The sequence below is a fragment of the Amblyomma maculatum genome, chromosome 8 (assembly GCF_055883805.1).
Source record: "Amblyomma maculatum isolate TAMU_Amacu chromosome 8, ASM5588380v1, whole genome shotgun sequence".
NCBI classification, from domain to species: domain Eukaryota; kingdom Metazoa; phylum Arthropoda; class Arachnida; order Ixodida; family Ixodidae; genus Amblyomma; species Amblyomma maculatum.
In genome coordinates, this window is record NC_139351.1 from 80,681,470 (window position 1) to 80,702,843 (window position 21,374).

At 42.9% G+C, this 21,374-nt stretch overlaps 1 protein-coding gene across 2 annotated transcripts; it reads right to left on the reverse strand.

The window, feature by feature from the left end:
• Positions 1 to 2,630: 2,630 nt before the first annotated feature.
• LOC146181586 (uncharacterized) lies at positions 2,631 to 16,191 on the reverse strand. Of its 2 annotated transcripts, XM_084576602.1 has the most exons (4): positions 16,035 to 16,191; positions 14,658 to 14,693; positions 14,420 to 14,468; positions 2,631 to 2,840 (listed from the first exon to the last, which is right to left on the reverse strand). In XM_084576602.1, the coding sequence occupies exons 1-4, from the start codon at positions 16,172 to 16,174 to the stop codon at positions 2,655 to 2,657; spliced, it is 411 nt and encodes a 136-aa protein (XP_084432728.1). In that variant the 5' UTR covers positions 16,175 to 16,191; the 3' UTR covers positions 2,631 to 2,654. The 2 variants fall into 2 exon arrangements, with proteins under 2 accessions (XP_084432728.1, XP_084432729.1); XM_084576603.1 differs by lacking the exon at positions 14,420 to 14,468.
• Between the last annotated feature and the right edge of the window lie 5,183 nt (positions 16,192 to 21,374).

Below are 21,374 nucleotides of genomic sequence, written 5' to 3' on the forward strand. Positions count from 1 at the left end.
TATAAATTGGCTTATAAGAAAAGAAAGGCGCAGTATCAGTCAAGGTCACTTGAAGGTGAAATCCCGCTCTACGCTGAAGGTTCGAACTACTGCTGTAGTGAAGCTTGCGTTTTAAAATGGCATAGGCAGGCTGGTAGACATTTCACCCACAGGGGAGTTGCGTGCTTCCGTATTGTGAACCGCATTAAACCGAGTTGTATTCATTTCCGAAAAAACATACAAAACCTTTAAAAGAAATACAAAATAAAACATTAAGTAAGGGTTTTGTTCCATTACATGAACTTTTTACAGAGAAAGCACGCTGTGACACAAAGGAACGCATAGCAGATTTTGTTTTATTATTTATTATCAATACCTCAAATGCCCCAGGAATAGGGTATTATATGAGGGATGAGCTGCTATTTCATTTGAAAATAGACTCTATGGTTGCCTTCAATTGAGATGGATTGGAGTGGTGCACGACGTCGACTGGCAGATTTTTTAGTCCCGAGCACTTTTGACGAAGAACGAGCGAAGATGAGCTGCCGTCTGCGCCAGGGGAGGGTAGACAACTTTGGAATGGCTGGTGCGGTGGTAGTGTCACTGATACATCGAGTGGTGTGTGATAAACTTTATGAAAGAGGCAAACCATAAAGATGCAACGTCTCAAATCGAAATTAGTAAGGTGAGCCTGATATTTAAGAGCAGTTAGGCTGGAGTGATAAGAGTAGCCTGAAAAAATAAATATTGCTGGGCGATTCTGAACTGATTCAAGGATGGTACAAATGTTAGGTTGATGAGGGTCCCAGATTGCGCATGCGTATTCTAGATCGAACGAACGTGAGGTAAGTTAGTGCTTTAATCGAGGCGGGGCGAGGCGCAAATATCGGCGGAGGTAGCCAAGAGTGCGATTGGCTTCGTTACCAATGTTCGTTACATGTGCAGACCAATTAAGTGTGTTAAAAATTGTGATGCCAAGGTATTTGTATGATTGGATATATGAAATTTCGGAGCCACAGATGACACACCTGGAGGGTTGATAGTGCTGTCGTCGATGAAAAGAGAGTAATGACGTTTGATTACTGTTTTAATACATTAACCATTTGTCGCACCAGGCATTAACGCGTTTAAGGTCATCTTGAAGAATTCGAGAATCAGAACGGTTATGGATGGGATGGTAGATGACGCAATCGTCTGCAAATAGGCGGATGTTAGAAACAATGTTGCTAGGCAGATCGTTAATGTAGATTAGGAAGAGCAAGGGTCCAAGTACAGTGCCTTGTGGAACGCCAGAGAGGACTAGGGAGCAAGTCGATGAAAGTTTGTTAGCGTACACAAATTGCTTCCGGCTAGTAAGGAAATTGCGCATCCATTCCAATACAAGAGGGTTAATGCGTAATCCTGAAAGTGTAAGTAAAAGTCGCTGATGGGGAACTTTGTCGAATGCTTTTTCGAAATCTAAAAAAAAGCGTCTACCGTTACATTTAAATCCAGGTTAGAACTTACGTTATCGATGAATAAAGCTAGTTTAGTGTCACATGACAGTCCTTTGCGAAAACGATGTTAATGAGGATGAAAAAAAGGCTATATAAATTAGGAATTTTACTATGCGAGAGTAAACCACATGCTCCATTAGTTTTGAAGAAATGCTTGTTAGTGAAATAGGACGATAACTAGAACATGAAGATTGAGGACTTTTTTTAGAACTGGAACAACCTTGCCTATCTTCCAGTCTTCCGGCATCACTCCTGATGACAACGATTGCTGAAAAACATGACATAAAATGACGCTGACAACATTTTTGGTGTGTTTCAGTACTTTTGAGTTGATACCATCGCCACCTGATGAAGATGTAAGTTCGGAAGGATTGAAACTGATATCAGGCATGACCTCGTGATCGTAACTAGGGGAATCTGGTAAAGTGTTACCGGGTTCTTGCGTAAATACAGAGGTGAATGTGTGGTTAAGTTCTTCAGCTATTTTATTATTAGGGATTGGACGGTTATGCTGATTGCATAGTTGTAACGGTTGCGAGTGTTTGGGGCAAATCGTACTCCAAAATTTTTTGGGGTAATTTTTTATCATTATTGGCAAGACTGATGAATAAAAAGAGGGCTTCGTTTAGCTAGCAAGTTATTCAAACTTCTTTTCCGCTGCGTAACATTTTTGCATTGAGCATTGGTTGTTACTTCTTTTAGCTGAGCGGAATAGCCTTTTCTTTTTGCTGTTAAGACGTTTCAACGTGATGTTGAACCATGGTGATGACTGTTTTTCTCTTATAGTGGTAGTTGGTATGGTGCGTTAGTATACTCATGCATTTTGTTCATAAAAAGTAACCACCTAGTTTCTACGGAACGTTTAGAAAAATCGTGAAGATGCCCGATGCAAAATTCTTCGAGTACTGAGTTAATTTCTGAATATTTCCCTCTGTCCTATAGCTTTATCGTTTTCGCTATTTTTGGGGTATGCGGCAGATAACAATCAAAGGAACCGTGCAAAATGAAATAGTCCCTAAACTCTGGCAAATATGTGAGCAAAAAACGATAAGGCTCATAAAGCGTGAATGCACTTTTGAATACTTCATGTGCGCTTTCCTTGCTTGTAACGCGTGCAGTACACGATCACTGACAAAGCACCTAAATAGAAAATGATTCCTTGCTATAAGAAGTTCAACTTTATTGCCCACTTTTCTGGTGACCAGCATTCAATGGAGGTTTCCGTCCCGCTGAAGGGCGATATTTCTTCACTCCGCTTCCTGGTGACCATACACAAGGAAGCAGACCAGTTGACAGCCCAAACGGTCGCTCCACGCATACACAGTCCTGGGCGCATTGAAATCCTGGTCTGCTGTGGGGAATGCACTGGACGGAATGAATCAAATGCAAAGATTTTTACTATGCATGGCACAGGTTGTTCTGACACTTTCGTCTAAAAAACAATAGAAAAAATGCATTCTTAACATTGCGTCAGCAAGGCATGGACGAGGAAAACAGATATGTGAGGAGCTTTGGCTGATAAGCAACTGTACCTATCTTGCGCCAAACGCAGGACTAGCTAGTGTTTTCTGTTTGGTGCTTCGATGTTGTGATACTTATAGGTGACATAAAACTGGCATTCTTAAGAAAATTATAAACATTGACAAGATCTTGTTCACTTAAAAGCAGTGCTGGCTGAAATGGAATGCCTTGACTGTAAAATAAAGCAAAATATTTTACCTCTCGGCTTCCAAGTTTCGTGCCTGTGATTAAAATTTGATTTACTGTTATCTCATCCCCGCAAAATTCACACAAATATTTTTTTTTATTTTCTCTTAGAAAATTGGGTGTTACGTGTGTGTCCTATACGTCGACAATACAAAGTTACTTCAATGAACTCTTCCAGAGTTGGCATGATTTCCATTATCCTAATAGCGGCTTTAGCAGAGACATTAGTCTACCAACCAAGATCCGTATAAATCGTGCTATGGTCTTTCCAGTTGTGATGTATGGATGCGAGAGTTCGACTGTGAAAAAGGCTGACCGCCGAAGAATTGACACGTTTGAATTGTGGTGCTGGCGAAGACTCTTGAGAGTTCCTTGGACTGCCAGAAGATCAAATCAGTAGATATTGTCGACCATAAACCCTGACTGCTCATTGGAGGGTGAAATCCTAAAGTTAAAGCTCAGCTACTTTGGTTGTCTGATGAGAAGAGAGGAGTCGCTGGAGAAAGATTTGATGTTGGGAAAGGTTGAGGGTCGCCGGAGAAGGGGTAGGCAGCGAACGCCATGGTTAGATGGCATCCTCGAGGCACTGCAGATGAAGTTATGTGATGTTATGAAGATAGCGAGAGACCGGAAAGCGTGGCGTGACATGGTCCATAGGGTCACGAAGAGTCGGACGGACACGACTGAACGACTGAACTGAACTGAATAGCGGCTTTATGATTTCCATTATCTTAATAGCGGCTTTACGGAATTCATCTTAATTGTTTCATTTTCCCAAGCAGCCTAACGCTTAGACCTTGGTTAACTACGCACCAACATCATGAAATCCCTATGTGGCAAGTTCACTGGTTTTTTCTCCGTGGCTCCGTCTAGTGCAGCGCTTCCGTCTGCTTTGCCATTATCGCTAATTCCAACGTGACTAGGGACTCAGCAGCATTTAGTGACGTATTTATGCTTCCTAATCTTTGCAATGATATGCGTTATGCTTCCGATCAGTGGCTCATCAGCATATCTAGAGTTCAGTGCAGCCAATACGCTTAAAGAATACATCTAAATGATGCTATTTTCGATGCCCTCTTTTATTATTGTCGGCAAAGCGGCACACCGCATAGCATTCAACAATAAAAACTTAAGACACTCGCATGGTTACCCCAATTTCGCCCCTTACTGTTAAACTTGACACATTCTTTAGTTTTGGAGCCATCTGTACGCGGTAAAGTTCCTACATTTTTCCTTTGGCGTCAGGTATTCTTTTAATATAGACTATGTGGTGCGTACATTTCCTGAAACTATTATTGTGAGGCTGAAAACTGCGGACAGGGTGTACCATGGTGGGAGTGCTTCAAGCATTGGGGAATACTGGGCATTTCAACCATTATATCCAGGTCCTGGCATTTTTCTACAAACCTCAAGGGTGGCTTTATCGCCCAGCTCCTATTGTGCATGATTATTTTGGATCAGCATTTTGCGAATACTATTACAGGTATGGTTTGGCGCAAATAAAAAGTTTGACGAGTATGTACACCTTAGCGCGGTTCTGCGACCTTCTAAGGCATGTTCATATTTTTCACAAAAAGGCTCGCTTTTGGGGATTTTTCTGAGCACCAGATGTTAACCGTAAACCAAGACTCTGAGCTGGATCTAGTCATTTAATTAGGATGGCCTTGCTGAGCCATGTATTATGCATCCATAGACTAACTTAGAGCGACCCAGAAAACGATAGATAAGCAACAGGCATATCCCATAAGATTCCAACCGTTTTCATGACAGTAGTTTCAGTACACTGAGGGCCTGGAAAGCTTCTTTAAGTTCATTATAGCGGTAAAACGTTACGTGACACCTTTTGTTACGTGACACCTGAAGATTGTTCTTATTTGACTGGTAGTGGGCATCGACGTTAAAGTTTCGTCTAAGAGAAATGGAACTGCAAGTGTTTTTTTTTTGTTGTTTACAAAACCTCAATCGGTTTTTATATGCACAGGTTGTCGGTTTATTTAAAGTCGTTTGTATCTGCCTCTCACAGGTAAATATGGCATAAGAACGGCATGCTATTTGAAGGTCGTCCTCATAAACTGAGTGCTTTAAGAACTTTGGGATTACTTTTGCTACAGGATATGTTTTAACTATAGAAATGACGTGCTGAGAATGCAGAACTTGGGTACAACGTTCTTGAATAAAAGTACTGGGGAAAGTTGTACCTAGGTAGGCTCAGAGTGTGCGGCTATCTGGAAAGCTATTCAAGTAATTCAGCATCCTGCCGCGGATACTTAGTTCTGCTAGGTCACGGAGCTTAACGGTCCTCCTCGTGGTATCTTAGGCCTTCTCCAGGTCAAATAAGAGCCCGATACAGTGTTGCATCTGAATAAAAGCTTCTCTGTCTCGTTTTCAAGGCGAACAAGGTGACTTTTTATGGACCACGTCTTTTGAAACCACTAGTGTATGTCTAAACGTCGCTAGGATTGAAGTATGAAGGTGTGATGCTCACAAAATTCAAATTGCTTTTCTATAAGCTACAGTAAGTTCTACGTGCCTATAACTAAAGTGACTAGTTGATGGTCTGTCTGGTACTCACAATGCTTTCAAATTACTTTTCTATACAGCTAGTGAGTTCTATTCGCCTATAACTAAAAGGACAGATTGGTGGTTTGCTATGTTTAAGGAAGGTTACTATAACTGCTTCTTTCCATGATTCAGGTAACTTTCAGTCGCCCATATTTTATCTAAAATTTTCCGCCAAGCTGCTATAGCAGTCCCAGAGAGATGAGCAATCATGACTTAATGTTCATTTTCTGGGTCTGCTGCTCTGTTCTTACCGGATGTTAGTAATGCATTTAATTATTGCAGTGTAATACGCTGGTTGTAGTCCTCATGCATGCCTGCTTCAAAGTTTTCAAAGGAAAGTTTTCGGTTTCGTACTGCCATTTTGTGCTTTTGGAATGTGTGTGTAAATTAGATGAGCTTGAAACTTTGGAAAAATGCTTATCCAATATGGCGGTCGGATTTAATGTTGTTTAAGTGCAGTGTGTTGTCAGTATTGAAAAATTGAAAAGAGTGTAATCCCCGGTGACTTATCACGGCTATTTTCAGGAGCAGTAATTCGCGGTTCGGCTTTTTTATCTAGGGACGCTAGCAGCCGCTGCAGCAGCGTCGGAGGCGTCGAAATAGGAGTTCAATCAACCACCACACTTGTGGTGCTGGATGTCAGCGGAAATGCCGCCGGTGTGTGAGCTTTGGATACCGACAGGCTTTTACATCAATGCCATCCGCCGGCATCCGTATCCTCTACGGAGGACGTGGAAGATGCTTCTCTGTCGCTGTGGCCCATGGCGTCTCTGCGCAACTTTTTCATTGGCACCGCTGTAAAAGGCTGTGCGTCAGCAGTGCACTCTCTTGGAAAGGCAGCTACCTTCTTAGCTTGTGGGGACAGATTCAGTTCAGTAGTACTGTTCTATGTACCTGTCAGCCAACAGGCTGACACAAAAGGCTGCGACTGAGCGCATCCAGCACTGATCGCTTGATCTTCTAGTAAAATGTTCACTTCGATCGGCTGTCCCACAGACGTATGTTAACAAAGTAGGGACCTAGATGCCGACACCAGGTCTAGCGGTTAGACACATGTGCCGACAAAGTGAAGGTGTTTGCGTTTCCCGCGTCACCGCTTCAGAATGTGTATTCTGTTGGAAAGAGAGTCGTTTTCTTGTCGCTGGCAACGAAAGTGTTTCCACTGTCTTCAATCTGCAATACCTTTTTTTGTGCTTTCAAGATTGGGCACAACCTGGAGTACTCACCATGCAGGCCACCACATTGACACATTTCAGTGTGCACTCATTTCTCCCTTAAGTACTTTTGCTCTCTCCACAGGCGACAGATACACTTGCCCCGGCAAGCCACCGAGCTGTGTCCTAAACGCTGACACTTGAAACATCGCCTCGGGTTTGATGTGCACGGGCGAACTTTACAGTGTAAGTATGCTGCATGGATGGAGTTCGACACAGTTGGGCTTTGAATCTAAGGACAATGAGGTTTGTATTGATCTGTGTTGTTTCTGCTGATGGTGATTCGGCGGGCTTGAATTACTCCTTGCTCAACAAGTTCTTCTAGTTCTTACTCAGTACTCTGCAACCATTCCTGTTCGAAAATGACACATTCCGAGTAGCTGAATCTGTGGTGACGAGTTACCTGCACACTCAACTCGCCAGGATTTCGCAGACGGCAGTTAGTCGCTTTGTTGTCTGATACCTATTTCTATGTCATCATCATCATCAGCCTGATTATACCCACTGCAGGGCGAAGGCCTCTCCTATATTTCTCCGTTTAACCCGGTTCTGTGCTAGCTTCATCCACTTGACCCCTGCGAACTTCTTAATCTCATCCGCCCACCTAACTTTCTGCCGCCCCCTTCTACGCTTTCCTTCCCTTGGAATTCAGTTTGTTACCCTCAGCGACCTTCGGTTATCCTCTCTTCGCACTACATGTCCTGCCCATGTCCATTTCTTCTTCTTAATTTGTACTAGAATGTCGGTAACTTGAGTTATTTCTCTGACCCACTCTGCACGCTTCCTATCTCTTAATGTTACCCCTACCATTTTTCGTTCCGTAGCCCTCTGGGTTGTCCTCAACTTAAGTAGAACTCTCTTGGTTAGCCTCCACGTTTCAGCCCCATAGGTGAGTACAGGCAAGATGCAACTGTTGTATACTTTCCTCTTAAGCGATACCGGTAAGCTGCTAGTCATAATCTGCAAGTGCTTGCCAAATGCGCTCCATCCCAATCTTATTCTTCTTGTTATTTCCTTTTCATGGTCCGGATCTGCGGTTACTACCTGTCCTAAGTAGACATATTCGCATACTACTTCCAGTATTTCGCTACCTAATGTAAACTGCTGTTCCTTCTCGAGGCTGTTGAGCATTACCTTAGTCTTCTGCATATTGATTTTCAAGCCTACCTTTCTCCTTTTCCGTCTAGGTCATCAATCATTATTTGCAGTTCATCCCCCGAGTTGGTTAGCAAGGCAATGTCATCAGCAAATCGCAGATTACTGAGGTATTCTCCATCTACCCTTATCCCTAACTGCTCCTATTCCAAGTCTTTGAATACTTCCTCTAAACAAGCTGTGAATAGTACTGGGGAGATTGTGTCTCCTTGCCTAACACCTTTCTTTATGGGAATTTTGTTACTTTCTTTCTGCAGAACTATGGTTGCTGTGCAGCCACTATATATATCTTCCAGCACATTCGCGTACGGCTCGTCTACCCCCTGATTTCGCAATGCCTGCATCACCGCCGAGGTTTCAACTGAGTCAAATGCTTTTTCGTAATCAGTGAATGCTATGAATAAGGGCTGGTTATATTCCGAGCATTTTTCTATCACCTGATTGGTGGTATGGATATGATCGATAGTAGAGTACCGTTTCCGAAACTCTGCTTGATCCTTTGATTGATTGCAGTCTAAGGTTATCCGGATTCAATTAGTGATTACCTTAGTAAATACCTTATACGTAACAGACAGTAAGCTGATTGGTCTATAATTTTTAAGGTCCTTAGAGTCCCCTTTCTTGTGAATGAGGATAATGTTTGCGTTCTTCCATGGTTCCGGTACCGTCGATGACACCAGGCACTGCGTATACAGGGTGGCCAGCTTTTCTAGCACGATATCCCCCCCGTCCTCCAGCAAATCTGTAGTTATCTGATCTTCTCCAGCTGATTTCCCACTTTTCATAGTTTCTAGTGCTTTCTTGACCTCGTCCTTCGTCACTGGTGGAACGTCTGACTGTTTTTCCCTACCGCCAATCTCATTACGGTCCTGACTACTTTGGCTACTGTAGAGATCTGTATAGAACTCCTCGGCTACTTTGACTATCTTGTCCATATTAGTGATGACGTTGCCCGCCTTGTCCCTTATCGCATACATCTGGTTTTTGCTTATGCCCAATTTCTTCTTTACCGCTTTCTATGTGGAAGTATTTCTATGTGGAAGTATATAATTGTCTATTTTTTTGCGCTGTAGATTTTGTCAACGCATTTGTTTTATACAAAGACCAAAGCGACAGGTTGGCTACTAGATCCTCCGTATGAAATGATCAACAGAAAAATTTAAAATGGTTCCATTTAATTTCACATCAATCTTTCATTATAGAGGCCGATCATGTATTTGCATCTTCATCTGTACGGCATGTATACAATAAAAAAGGAGGTCCTAGAGTGAAATTCTGATCCAACCGTAGGGTTACAGGAAGGTCCTGTAGCCCCTCGCCTGGCATACAGACGAGAAACCCATTGGCTGATGCTTGACCACGGCCTCGACCGCCATCGTTAATGGTTTCTTCCCTCCACCTTGAGCTATCGCCACGGTGCGGATTAGAGCTTCGGTATGAGGCTAAGGGTACGTGCTGGCGCCAAGCACCAACACGTTGTTATGCAAAGTACAGTCCCTATAATAACAAAACGTATTTATCAAGGTTCCACAGAAGGGAAGAAAAGAACACGCATGCGATTCCACTTATAATCGCAAATAAATCTAAAAATGGTCGGAATCATGCTAGAAAATTCTCTATGTTACGTTCCAATACATCTGCAGCACGTTTTCCTCGTGCATGACCTTTTACAACAGTTAGCTTTACGTTCCGAGTTCTGCATGAATCCAACTGAAACATGTGCATCTAGTTATTGTATGATTTGAAAACGCTATACAAAGGCGATACCTGGTAGCGAGAAAAGCGTCCAGGCATTCGAGACTCGCCGCTCCCATTTTAGCAACTAGAGATGCATTTAGAGATGCATTCTACAAGATATCTAGGTTCTGTCAATACGAGCGCTCATATGAACAAGTAAAAGAAAATGTGTGCACAGTCATAACACGTGCTGATATATCTATATCAACTTACGAAGTACTAATCACAAATGGCGGCCGCCATCTGCCAAACCTATCAGCTACTTTCCATCACGTGCCAACCACATGTATAAATAGTATAGGTATCTGAGTGTCTCGAAGAAGACCGAAATGAAGGCTAACATCCCAATTTCGCATTTTCAAATATAATTGCCATAGTATTTGTGTCAACGGAGTAATTTCAAGGTAAGCGCCTACAAGCTCAAAGCAATATGCCTGTTATGGGGAACAATAAACAACTGCCGCATCCCCAGGCCATATGCAAGAAATAGCCGCGCGCATCGGGCACTAAGTGCAATTTGAAGGTGTTCTTGTTCCTCCATTGAATATTCAGGTACGTCTACAATAATGTATGTTTTAACTCTTAAGTGGCTACCAGAATGGCCATGAATGTGAATAAACAGCATATATAATGTGCTGGCCGCGACAAACGAGTTATCACGGCAATACATTAACGCTAAACTTCAGAACAAAAGCGATCTATTATTGTTCTAGCTGCAGTATATAAGAGGATTTCCTGCAGGAATGACATTTCACGCAATACACCTAAGCAGCTCATTCATTAGAAAACGAGTCTCCGTTGTCGTGCTCCAGAATTGAGAACTGTGTGAAAAGTTATTCACAGATACGAGACGGGGGTGTGTGGGTGGGGTTCCTAGTCCGGGATTCGAGCGGCTGCCGCTGCTATCCATGCCCATGTCAAAATGGGCCTTTGAGCCTCAAGTTGGGAGCTGGATAGGGCAACCTGCCACACCTCAATATTTGGCACTGCGTTTGGGTCACCAGGTGGTTCGTCAAGGCAGGTCCAGACCATGTGGTGTAAGTCTGCATTCTCCCCGCAAAGGTTTTTTTTTTTTTTTCAAGGAACTTTATTGAGAAAACCATATAAAATGTACAAACACTGTTTGGACCGATAGCTCAGTAGGCTAGTGGCCGGTCCAAATACAAATATTACTCTCAGGTTTAGCCATAGAGGATTTGCATTTGTGTTCGCAATAGGCGGGGTGTATTGAGCTTAAACGGGCCGGTGAGCTGTGTGTACATACCTGCCTGTGGGCGTCACCATCTAACTTCCTCCGCTTTGGCGAGCCCCTGCCTGTGGGCAGATATTTTCTGCGAGAGAGTCTGCAGTCTTGTAGCCTCTCTGCGTACATCATCGGGTGAGGTGAGGGATGGAGATGTCGAGTCCCTGGAGAGGATAGCATGGGATGTGGCTTGGGCGCACTAGTTTCCTTCCATGCCTTGATGTACTGGTTTCCAGATAAGGCATTTATCTCTGTCGAGGTAGCCATAATTTTTAATATTCTGGCGGCCGGGGCATCAATCCATCCTTTGATGCAGTCACTGTAGGCAACCATATAATCAGTGATTATATAGGCGCAGGTGGTCACCTGCGCCTATACGGTCACCTCACCTGCCGTTTCTTCACTGTAATCGAAAACAGTGAGGGTGTCCACAAGTTGTTGAATCACTACCGCAACCGTGTGCCCATCCTGCGACTTTGTGGCATCTTGGTAGTAAGCCAGAGTGTCTTCCCGTATATTTCGTTTGCATATTTACCACGCGCCGGCCGGCGGTCTTCGAGAAACATAGAACACATATTGGAGAGTGGGGTTTACCTATGAAAGACTCTTACCACCCCGGTGATGTAGCTTTCTTTTGTACGAGACCTTGTGGGCTAGATAGCTTAAGGTCTATAAGAACCGTATTGAATGTACGGGGTACTGCCAGTTGATTTTTCTTAGTGGCACGTTTAGCGGCAAGGAATTCGGGTAATTATGAACCACCAACAAAACGGCGATCTGTAGTAGTGTTTTGGGGCAGGCATAGCACCTTTTTATTTGTGTTTCCGTTTAAAGTTGTCTATTTTGTTTTAATATAGCGCGGTTAGGTGCTCATACAGAGCAGCATACATATTTCTCTTAACTATGAATGCTTGGACCAGGAACAAGGTCTCTTGTTGGAGCATACCGTTGCCATTGGTAGTAACCCTGGGTGTCATACGCGCAACTTGAAGACTGGTGTTTTTTGCAGAATTGAGAATAACATGTCGGACTTATTGGCGCCGCCACGAGCCGGCACCCGACCAAATCGCCCCTTGATACGCCGTTGCCAAGGCAGATAGCGCTTCCGCATTCTAAGTGCAAAATCAGCTTTCTGGGAGCAAAATGCTCGTCCACAATGTCTAAATGCGGAAGTGCCCCAGGAGGTCACAGGGCACAGTTGCACCATACCCTTAATGCAAACCTTAAGTTTCTTTTGTTGTTACAACGCAAGCTTTAATGAGTACCGCTCTAGCGTAACAAACTGAACTAGGACAGGAGGGAAATATATGTGATTCTGGCAGAGAACCAAACACTTCGAATAAATAAAAATGTTCGCCTATTTAGGATGCAAATACAGAGCGCATGACACGAATAATAGGACCTCCTGGGGAGATGTCGCTTATTATTGTAAGTACATTCGCATTTTGATGCAGGGTGGGAATAAGTAATGGTTAGGTAATAAAGTCGGGAAAGACGTCATTATCATTCGGAAGAATGTTATTTGAATGTGTAATTGGTAACTACCGAGTTTCGTTCATGGGAGACATGAGTGACGATGCGCAAATTCCAAAAGAGGTGGCAGAATACGGAGAAAAGCTACTGTAGCAGTGTGATGGGGCGGTTTTACGAAATCATTCCGCGCCAGTCTTCTGTTCTTTACTTCCTGACTGATGGGCCAGACATACGAATATATTATTCTATTATAATAATAATATTTTAATAAATTTGATAATATCGTTACGTATATACCAGTGAAAAGGACGATGATGGACTACAGAGTGGGAGACGACGAAGCTGAAGCAACTGCTGGTGCTTACCTAAACACTTGCGTCTCTCATCACCGGTCGTGGTTTCCTGTACTAGCCTTCTGCCCCGTATCATCTTGGTGGAGGTGCGGGGTTTTACTATGGGCCTCGACGCTTTGCTGCCAAACCAGAGGAGCCCCGCCCCACCAATAATGGGCCTAGACTCTTTCCTTCTCAACCAGATGATATTAATAAGATATTTAAATAAGAGTAAATGATCGGCCGAAATGCCATGATGGAAAATGCAAACCCTCCACAAAAAGGCAGACACAGTGAAAAGCACGACAGCAAAATGAGATTTTTCGAGGGAGAGCTCTACAAAACATTATTTTCTCAAAGGCGCGTGTAGACGATTCCTTCTAAATGGACTTCAGTTCACAATTGACGGCGACCTGAGCGGCCCACTGTACGTCCCGGAACTGGACAGTCGGTTCTGAGCTGGCCAACATGGCCTCCTACTGCTCTAGGGAAGTATACTGAAGCAGAGCCAAGAGGCACGGCTTTTTTCTACACTCCCACAAAATATGGTCATACGTCCCCGGCCTTCTAAACCATTTACAGTTCGGCTTCATATCTTGTAGATATATCTTGCTTAGTATATAGGGACTAAAGAAAGCTCTCGTCTGGAGGCTTCTCCAAACACACTCCTGCTCCTTCACAAATGCATTATCCGGCGGAGGAAAAACTCCCAGCTCATTTTGTCCTGATTTGTAATGTCAGCCCCCATCTCTCGTGAACTCACCTGCCCCACTTATTCAGACCCTAAACGTAGGAGGCCTCGGTACGCAAAATATCGAAATAACGCCTAATACCGGTTCCTGTCTATGAACATTTGTCGTAAGCTGGACGTGAGGGCACTGAACGATCTGCGAGGGGCGAGAGAGCGGGCATGTGCAATGAGACAGCGAATAACGCACATCCGCCACGTCCTGCAATATTATGATCGCAAGAGTACGTTCACATGGTTCTACATTAACACTACTTTCACTACTATTACAATGCTTGAATCGGCAGAGAGCATGCGAACAAGAACGTCCTTTTGCTGTAGCTCCCTTCATGTGACACCCCATGGCATCAGATGTTTGCTGCATGCGTATGCAAAAAATGTGTAGCCTGTATTTATCGTTAATAAGGATGTGGCCTAGTGCGCAGTGCTTCACAATTAGTACAATTCAGAAAGGATTATTGTCCGACATGCCAATAACGTAAGTAGAAATAGCAATGGAAGATGCACACGGCATTTAGATACAGCACTCGTGACATGAATTGTAGAAACTTCGCGCTCGTTGGTGAGACACGGCGAAGAATAAACGAGAGTGTGTTCTTTCCGCAACTACGCGATTGTGAAAATAAACTACGCTAGTTTATGTCCTCATATTTTAGAAAATATGCTTCAGAAACATAAGAGCACAGGCGTGGTCTGACATTTTCCACCCACGTATTATTCATTGGAACATGCAGACAAAGCGAACTGAATTCTCCTGAGAATAAATATCTTACCCAACGAGGACAGAAAGGAGTTCTTTGTATAACGGAACGAGGTGTGGTTCTGAAAACATAAAAATTCATTAACAGTGCAACAAGTCTGCTCCTCGAAACCACCAATAATATTTTGGAGGCTGCAGCAATATATCAGTTTATGACAGGCTGATGCAATAAACCGTAGAACAATAGGAGGAAATTGTTCCACCCCCCCCCCCCCCCCATATTGAGTAAAATTTGATCTAAAAAGTCTTACGTCCGTGGTCGTCCAAATGGACGTAATGGCTGGGCTCTGGAAAATGAACAGCATAACCAAAAATGTGAAAACTCGTTTACTCCAGGGTTATCAAAATTGTTCATCAAAGTGCTATGACATATCAGAGCCAACACCCACGAACACGCACCGACTTGCAATAAAAGGATTTTGCTTCATTATAGAGCAGTTGCTATCTGAATAAGCGTAATGAATGAAGTAAAACAACTATCTTGATAAATTGATTGATTGATTGATTGATTGATTGATTGATTGATTGATTGATTGATTGATTAATTGATTGATTGATTGATTGATTGATTGATTGATTGATTGATTGATTGATTGATTGATTGATTGATTGACCGAAATGTGAGTGGGGCTCTTAAAATTTGTAAATCGAACTGGTTTAGGCTAGAGCACTAAAGGTACCAAACAAGGCATCTTTGGATACATTAAATCGGACTCTGGAGAATTCAGGTCTTTGGGGGTTCCGTTCTGTTAGTATAACCTAGACATTAATTACCTTATGAAGAAGTAAAAGCGTTCTAACATCTCCTCTAGCGCACGCCATTTTAGGAACACAGCACTCCCTCCAAGCAACAGGGTAGATTTTCACCACTTTACACATATCTCTACGGAATGGTATACTACTGTCAATAGAGACAAGTTCACAACTACGTCATGTTTATTTCATGCAATCAGTAATTGCAGGAGTCTTTTAACGAATACAAATTTTGATGCTAGACATTAGAAAAAATTGAAATATTGGTTAAAAATTTGGTAACTGCTAGTATTTCATGTTTTGAAGTGAAAATCAGCTTCTATCACGAACACATGTTTGCAATATCTTCCTAGCTTGGAGCTTGATCTGCCTAATGCAATTGTTCCAACGTTGCATAAAAGTGCGAGGAGCCGACAAGCCGACCTAACGCGTTCCTGAGCCAGGAAACTGCATAGCGGCCCTGTGGGCATCGGCATTCGCCTGCCCAGCATCCACATGATTTACCAACGCCACAGTAGTGCAACTGCGTTTCTTTCCTACAGGTTTCCTACGAAGCGGTGAGTCCTTAGATCAATGCGTTCCACATAAAACCTCTTCAAGATTAGACAAGCTACAACTCTTCAGAAAACACTGCCATGAAATGTCAAAAAACAGTTCGTGGCTCCAGCTTCGGAAACAGACAAAAGCAAGTGCGCCTTAATGCACCCTTGTGCACCTTACTGCGGCAACATTAAACACATAGTCGTATTGGTCCGATAAGGGCGAAAACGTTTCACATATGTAATCCTACATCAGGACTGTTCACTCTTGCATAATGAGCATATATCTTTATCTATTCTTAATCGCTCAGATATAATAAAGAAGGTAGATCTTACTGTGAAAATGCAATTAGTGCTGCAATAAGACTCAGGAAAAACATTACTGACTTCATCCTAACTGCTTGGACGTCGTACTGTACAACCTGTAATGGGCCTGGAGACTGAACATCTGCTTCGCCCGGTATTAATGTTGACATTTACGCAGGACACCTGATTGCTATTCTGATTCATTACTTGCTCTGTAAGCGTTTCTTGCATGAAAAAGGACGATCTGTGGCTTAGTTTTATTAACTGACATAATAACGCTGTGAATTGAAAAAAGGTAAAGCATATAAAATCGTTTCTACGCAAGCATAATTATATTCTCTCCGCATAATATCTCAATATTATATTCTTCATTTCTTCTTTCTGCGCTTCATTATCCACGAGTATTAGAAACTAGACCAACTGAGTACATACTCACGAACACTGGCTCAGATTTCTTGCTCATAGATTTGTATCCTTAAGGTAAGAGCCATTAGCGTCAATGTAAATTCTAGATTGCATTTCGAACATCATTATTGTAATGAGTACTTCAGAATTCGCTTTGATGGAGAGGCTTATTTTACGCTGAAGTGATGATTTATACGGTTGTAAAGGAAGAATACCAAGCGAAATACTGTAATTTACGGGAAATCTCAATGCGTTAGCCCGCATTCCGGCATGTGAAGTTGTCTTCACCTTGTGGTGAGCGCTGATATGTGTACATTTAGCGAAGGTCATCTTAGAAGCTGAGAGGTCGGTTATGAATTCATCACCGGGGGTAAGCCTAAACTGTTCAAGCCTGCAGTTCACAATGTTTTCCTTGAAAGCCAGCGCTTTCGGCCAGTGCGCGCAGTTGGCAGCATTACCTATGGGCAGTTGGCAGCATTACCTTAAAAGACAGTTAATAGAGGAATTTAAATATTTCAACAATTACCTGACTAGAACCTCTTGCCACAGTTATCCACAAAATGACCTTAATATTTTACAGCGAGTTACTGTCATCTGACATACTTTTGGTGCGATGGTAAGAAGAGGCAAATCCCGAGAAAGAAAGCGAAGTCGTTGTTCTGAGGCCTCTGTCGTGCAATAGAAAAAAAGACATGACTAAAGGCTGAAATGAACAAAACACACGGGTATAATTAAACACTCGAATAAACAGTGCACTTAGATATAAAGAAATATTAAAATTGTATTTTTTCATTGCAGTACTGAAGGCCATTTTCGGGGAAAAGAAGCAGCGGTTGCCAGAGAGGCACTTTACGTCGCTGGAACTAACACAGCTACAATCAAATATACAAACCAAACCTTCGCCTATAAATGTAGAACACGACAGTATTAACGGTTTTTTTTTTTTGCAGACTGTTCTTCAAGTACATCCACTTTCCAGCTTTCCTAATGATTAATTTCACAATTTTCACCTTTATTATATCCTACTTTTTACATACTGTCCTAAGCTAAGACCTCATTTGAAAGACCACCTCACATATTCTTTCTAAGATGGCTCAAGGCCATCAAAATAAATGTGGGGAAAGTGCGAACGTTATATGGCACCTAGTCCCTTTTCACAATTCCCCTTTTGACAGGCACCAGTATACAGACAACCATAGAACAACAGGCAGACATTTTGGGTGAATATTTCTCTGCAGTTTCAAATTCATCGCGGTACACAAAATCACTTTGATAAGCACAAAAACGTCACCTGAGAAACGAGGACTGCCCCCCCCCCCCTTCCTCCAACAAGTGGCAGTGTCAATGAGCTCTTTAACAAACTACTCACCCTTTAAGAACTCCGTGCATTACTCTCAGCTGGCAAGCAGAGGGCGCCCGGCCATGACGAAATTCATTACGAAATATAAACTCACCTATCTTCACCTGCCGCAGAAGCACTTTTAAAGACCTTCAACAATATCTGGGTATGAGGTAAAATACCTAAATCGTGGAAGAAATTCATCATTTTCTATTATTAAAACCCGGAAAACCACAACATCTCTTAGTAGCAACAGACCCATAGCCCTCACCAGCTGTCTCGCGAAATAATTCCAAAGTATCTTGAACATTCGATTAACATTTTTGCTACAACACGATGGCTTGATGTCCGTCAATGTGGTTTTAAAAAGCTGTGCTCCACAACTGAGCACCGTGTTCGTCTTGAAAACACTATCAGGGAAGCCTTTATAGACAAGCAACACTGCCTTGCTGTCTTTTTCGATTTAGAGAAAGCATACGATACCACCTGGAGGTTTGGGATTCTTCAAACTTATCTGACCTTAGCATTCACGGCAGGACGTCAAACTGTATAAATCATTACCTGCCTGATCCCTATTCCATGTGCGCTGGGTTCAAACCTTTTAAGAGGTTTTATCCAGGAAGTGGAGTACCTCAAGTTTCTACATGAAGGACAACATAGCTCGTAGTAAAAATTTAATTCTATTGGGAATCTTATACCGCGGTCCATTATGTACTCAGTATATGTTGATTATCTTCAGACAGCTTGCACGTTTTCAAAGATTTTAACCTGTGCAAGACAAAAGCGGTTAACAATGAATAAACTAGCTACCTGGACAGGCAGCAGTGGTGTCGGGTTCTCTCCACAGAAAACGGCAACCGTTCTTTTTTTCCTCAAATAAAGCTTACAGACAGGCTCCACACTACACCTGAATCAGAACGAATTAGCTGCAAAAGACGAGAATAAATTCGTGGGCCTAACATTTCACAAAAAAACCTCATTTCCTGCCTCACATCAATGCGCTGGAACAGAAAGCTTCTCTGTCCCTCAGTTCAGTTCAGGCGTTCAGTCGTGTCCGACTCTTCGTGACCCTATGGACCATGTCACGCCACGCTTTCCGGTCTCTCACTATCTTCTTAACATCACATAGCTTCATCTGCAATGCCTCGAGAATGCCATCTAACCATCGCGTTCGCTGCCTACCCCTTCTCCGGCGACCCTCAACCTTTCCCAACATCAAATCTTTCTCCAGCGACTCCTCTCTTCTCATCAGATGACCAAGGTAGCTGAGCTTTAACTTTAGAATTTGACCCTCCAATGAGCAGTCAGGGTTTATGGTCGACAATATCGACTGATTTGATCTTCTGGCAGTCCAAGGAACTCTTAAGAGTCTTCGCCAGCACCACAATTCAAACGCGTCAATTCTTCGGCGGTCAGCCTTTTTCACAGTCCAACTCTCGCATCCATACATCACAACTGGAAAGACCATAGCACGGGTTATACGGATCTTGGTTGGCAGACTAATGTCTCTGCTCTTTACTAGGCGGTCAAGGCTAACCATTGCTCTCTTTCCCAGAAGCAGGCGTCTCCTAATTTCATGGCTGCAATCTCCTTCCGAGGTAATCTTGGCGCCCAAGAACAGAAAATCTGTCACAGCTTCCACTTCTTGTCCATTGATGCTCCAGGACTTGATAGGGCAAGACGCCATGATCTTCGTCTTTTTAATGTTCAGTTTAAGCCCAAACTTCTCACTCTCTTCTTGTACGCGCATCAGAAGTCTCTTGAGTTCCACTTCACTTTCTGCCATTAAAGTGGTATCATCCGCATATCTAAGGTTGTTGATACGTTTTCCAGCAATCTTCACTCCAGCTGAAGACTCGTCCAGACCGGCCTTCCTCATGATGCACTCTGCATATAGGTTAAATAGGCAGGGCGATAGTATGCAGCCTTGCCTCACCCCTTTCTCAATCGGAAACCAATCAGTAAGACCATGCCCAGTTCTGACTGTGGCCTCTTGCCCTTCATACAGGTTCCTGAGGAGACAGATGAGGTGAATTGGAACTCCCATCTCTCGGAGAGCTTGCCACAATCTGCTGTGATCTACGCAGTCAAACGCTTTCGCATAATCAATAAAGCAGAAGTAAATGGGTTTCTGGAACTCTCTTGCTTTTTCCATGATCCAGCGAAGGTTGGCAATTTGGTCTCTAGTTCCTCTGCCCTTGCGAAACCCAGCTTGCACGTCCGGAAGCTCTCGATCCACATACTGCTGCAGCCTACCTTGCAGGATTTTTAACATCACCTTGCTAGCATGCGAAATAAGCGCGATCGTGCGGTAGTTGGAACAATCTTTGGCACTGCCTTTCTCGTATGACTTTGAGCACTCTGTCCCTAAATGTGCTCAAAGTCATTTCACCGAAACACTGGTGTTCTGATAGTGTCCAATATTTCGAGCGCGGATTAGTGGCTTGGAGAAATTCCAAAAGAAGACGAGAAGTCTCCTTCCTCACTTCGTTCATCAGAAACGTATATCGATGTCATACGAGACGTCAAAATATTTCACATTCTAAAACGAAAGTCACTGTGTACCTCATGATTATAATCATGACAGCAATGTTACGCATTGAACGCAGTATGTTCAACAAGGACCACTTCGAAACAAAGGTTTCTCCATCAAGAAGCACGCAAAGACAAAGCACAATGCAAGCATTTTGAAAATTGGCACAAGCTGTCTAATTTCATTGATTATAAAGTCTCTGTGTCTCTCTTTTAACCTCAACTTGTTTGAGATACTGACGAAGTCTGCTGCCAGAAGGTACAGCAAAGTATTGCCTTCTATTTTTTTCTGTTATCAAGGCCAACGTAGACTGTCTTCATACACTCAGTGGACAGATGTCAATGGGATGCTCCTAAATACTCAAACAGCACATAAGCTTCACAATACGTTTATTGAGAATATCAATTCTAGTTCAAAAACGCACACAGTCATTTGTTCCCCAAAGCATGAATGAACGATAACCTCACGTATCTAAGTGAAAGTTTTTCTTCTTTATGCATATCCTGAATATCAGTCACCTGGGTGACTGATATTCAGTCAGGTGGAAAACTTGCAATTATTTCATTGGCTTGTCTTTCTTATTTTTGAAGTTGTTAAATTGTTTGGAGCGTGTTGCGATAATACAGCCGCATTAGCAACCGAAATGTAACATACACTCACTGAAGGCAGGAAATGATTACGGTGAAGGTAATTGCTTAGTGTAACAGTTGTCATATGACTTGTTGTTGAAAGGTGTCTCTGAACGCAACCTAAAGGTAACATACACGCACTAAAGGCCGGAAATGATTAGGGTGACATCTGTTTTTCAGGTTTTGGCAAAGTAGCTGTTTTTTGTACCTTTTGTTCGATGCCTGTCAAAATATTGTAATCTCACATGCTGTATATGTAGCTGTCTCCTGCGTGTTACTGTGTTGCTGTGGAAATCGCATATGCACATTTTGTTAAAAGATTGGCATCTTTTCTACTTGCATGCTGTGGAAAACAACTTATGTGTACTGCTGTCTGCCAGTGCTGCACACTTGCACAACGTGCTTAAGCCACGCCAGATTGTCAAAAAATAAATATCAACGACAGTACAACCATCAAACTACTG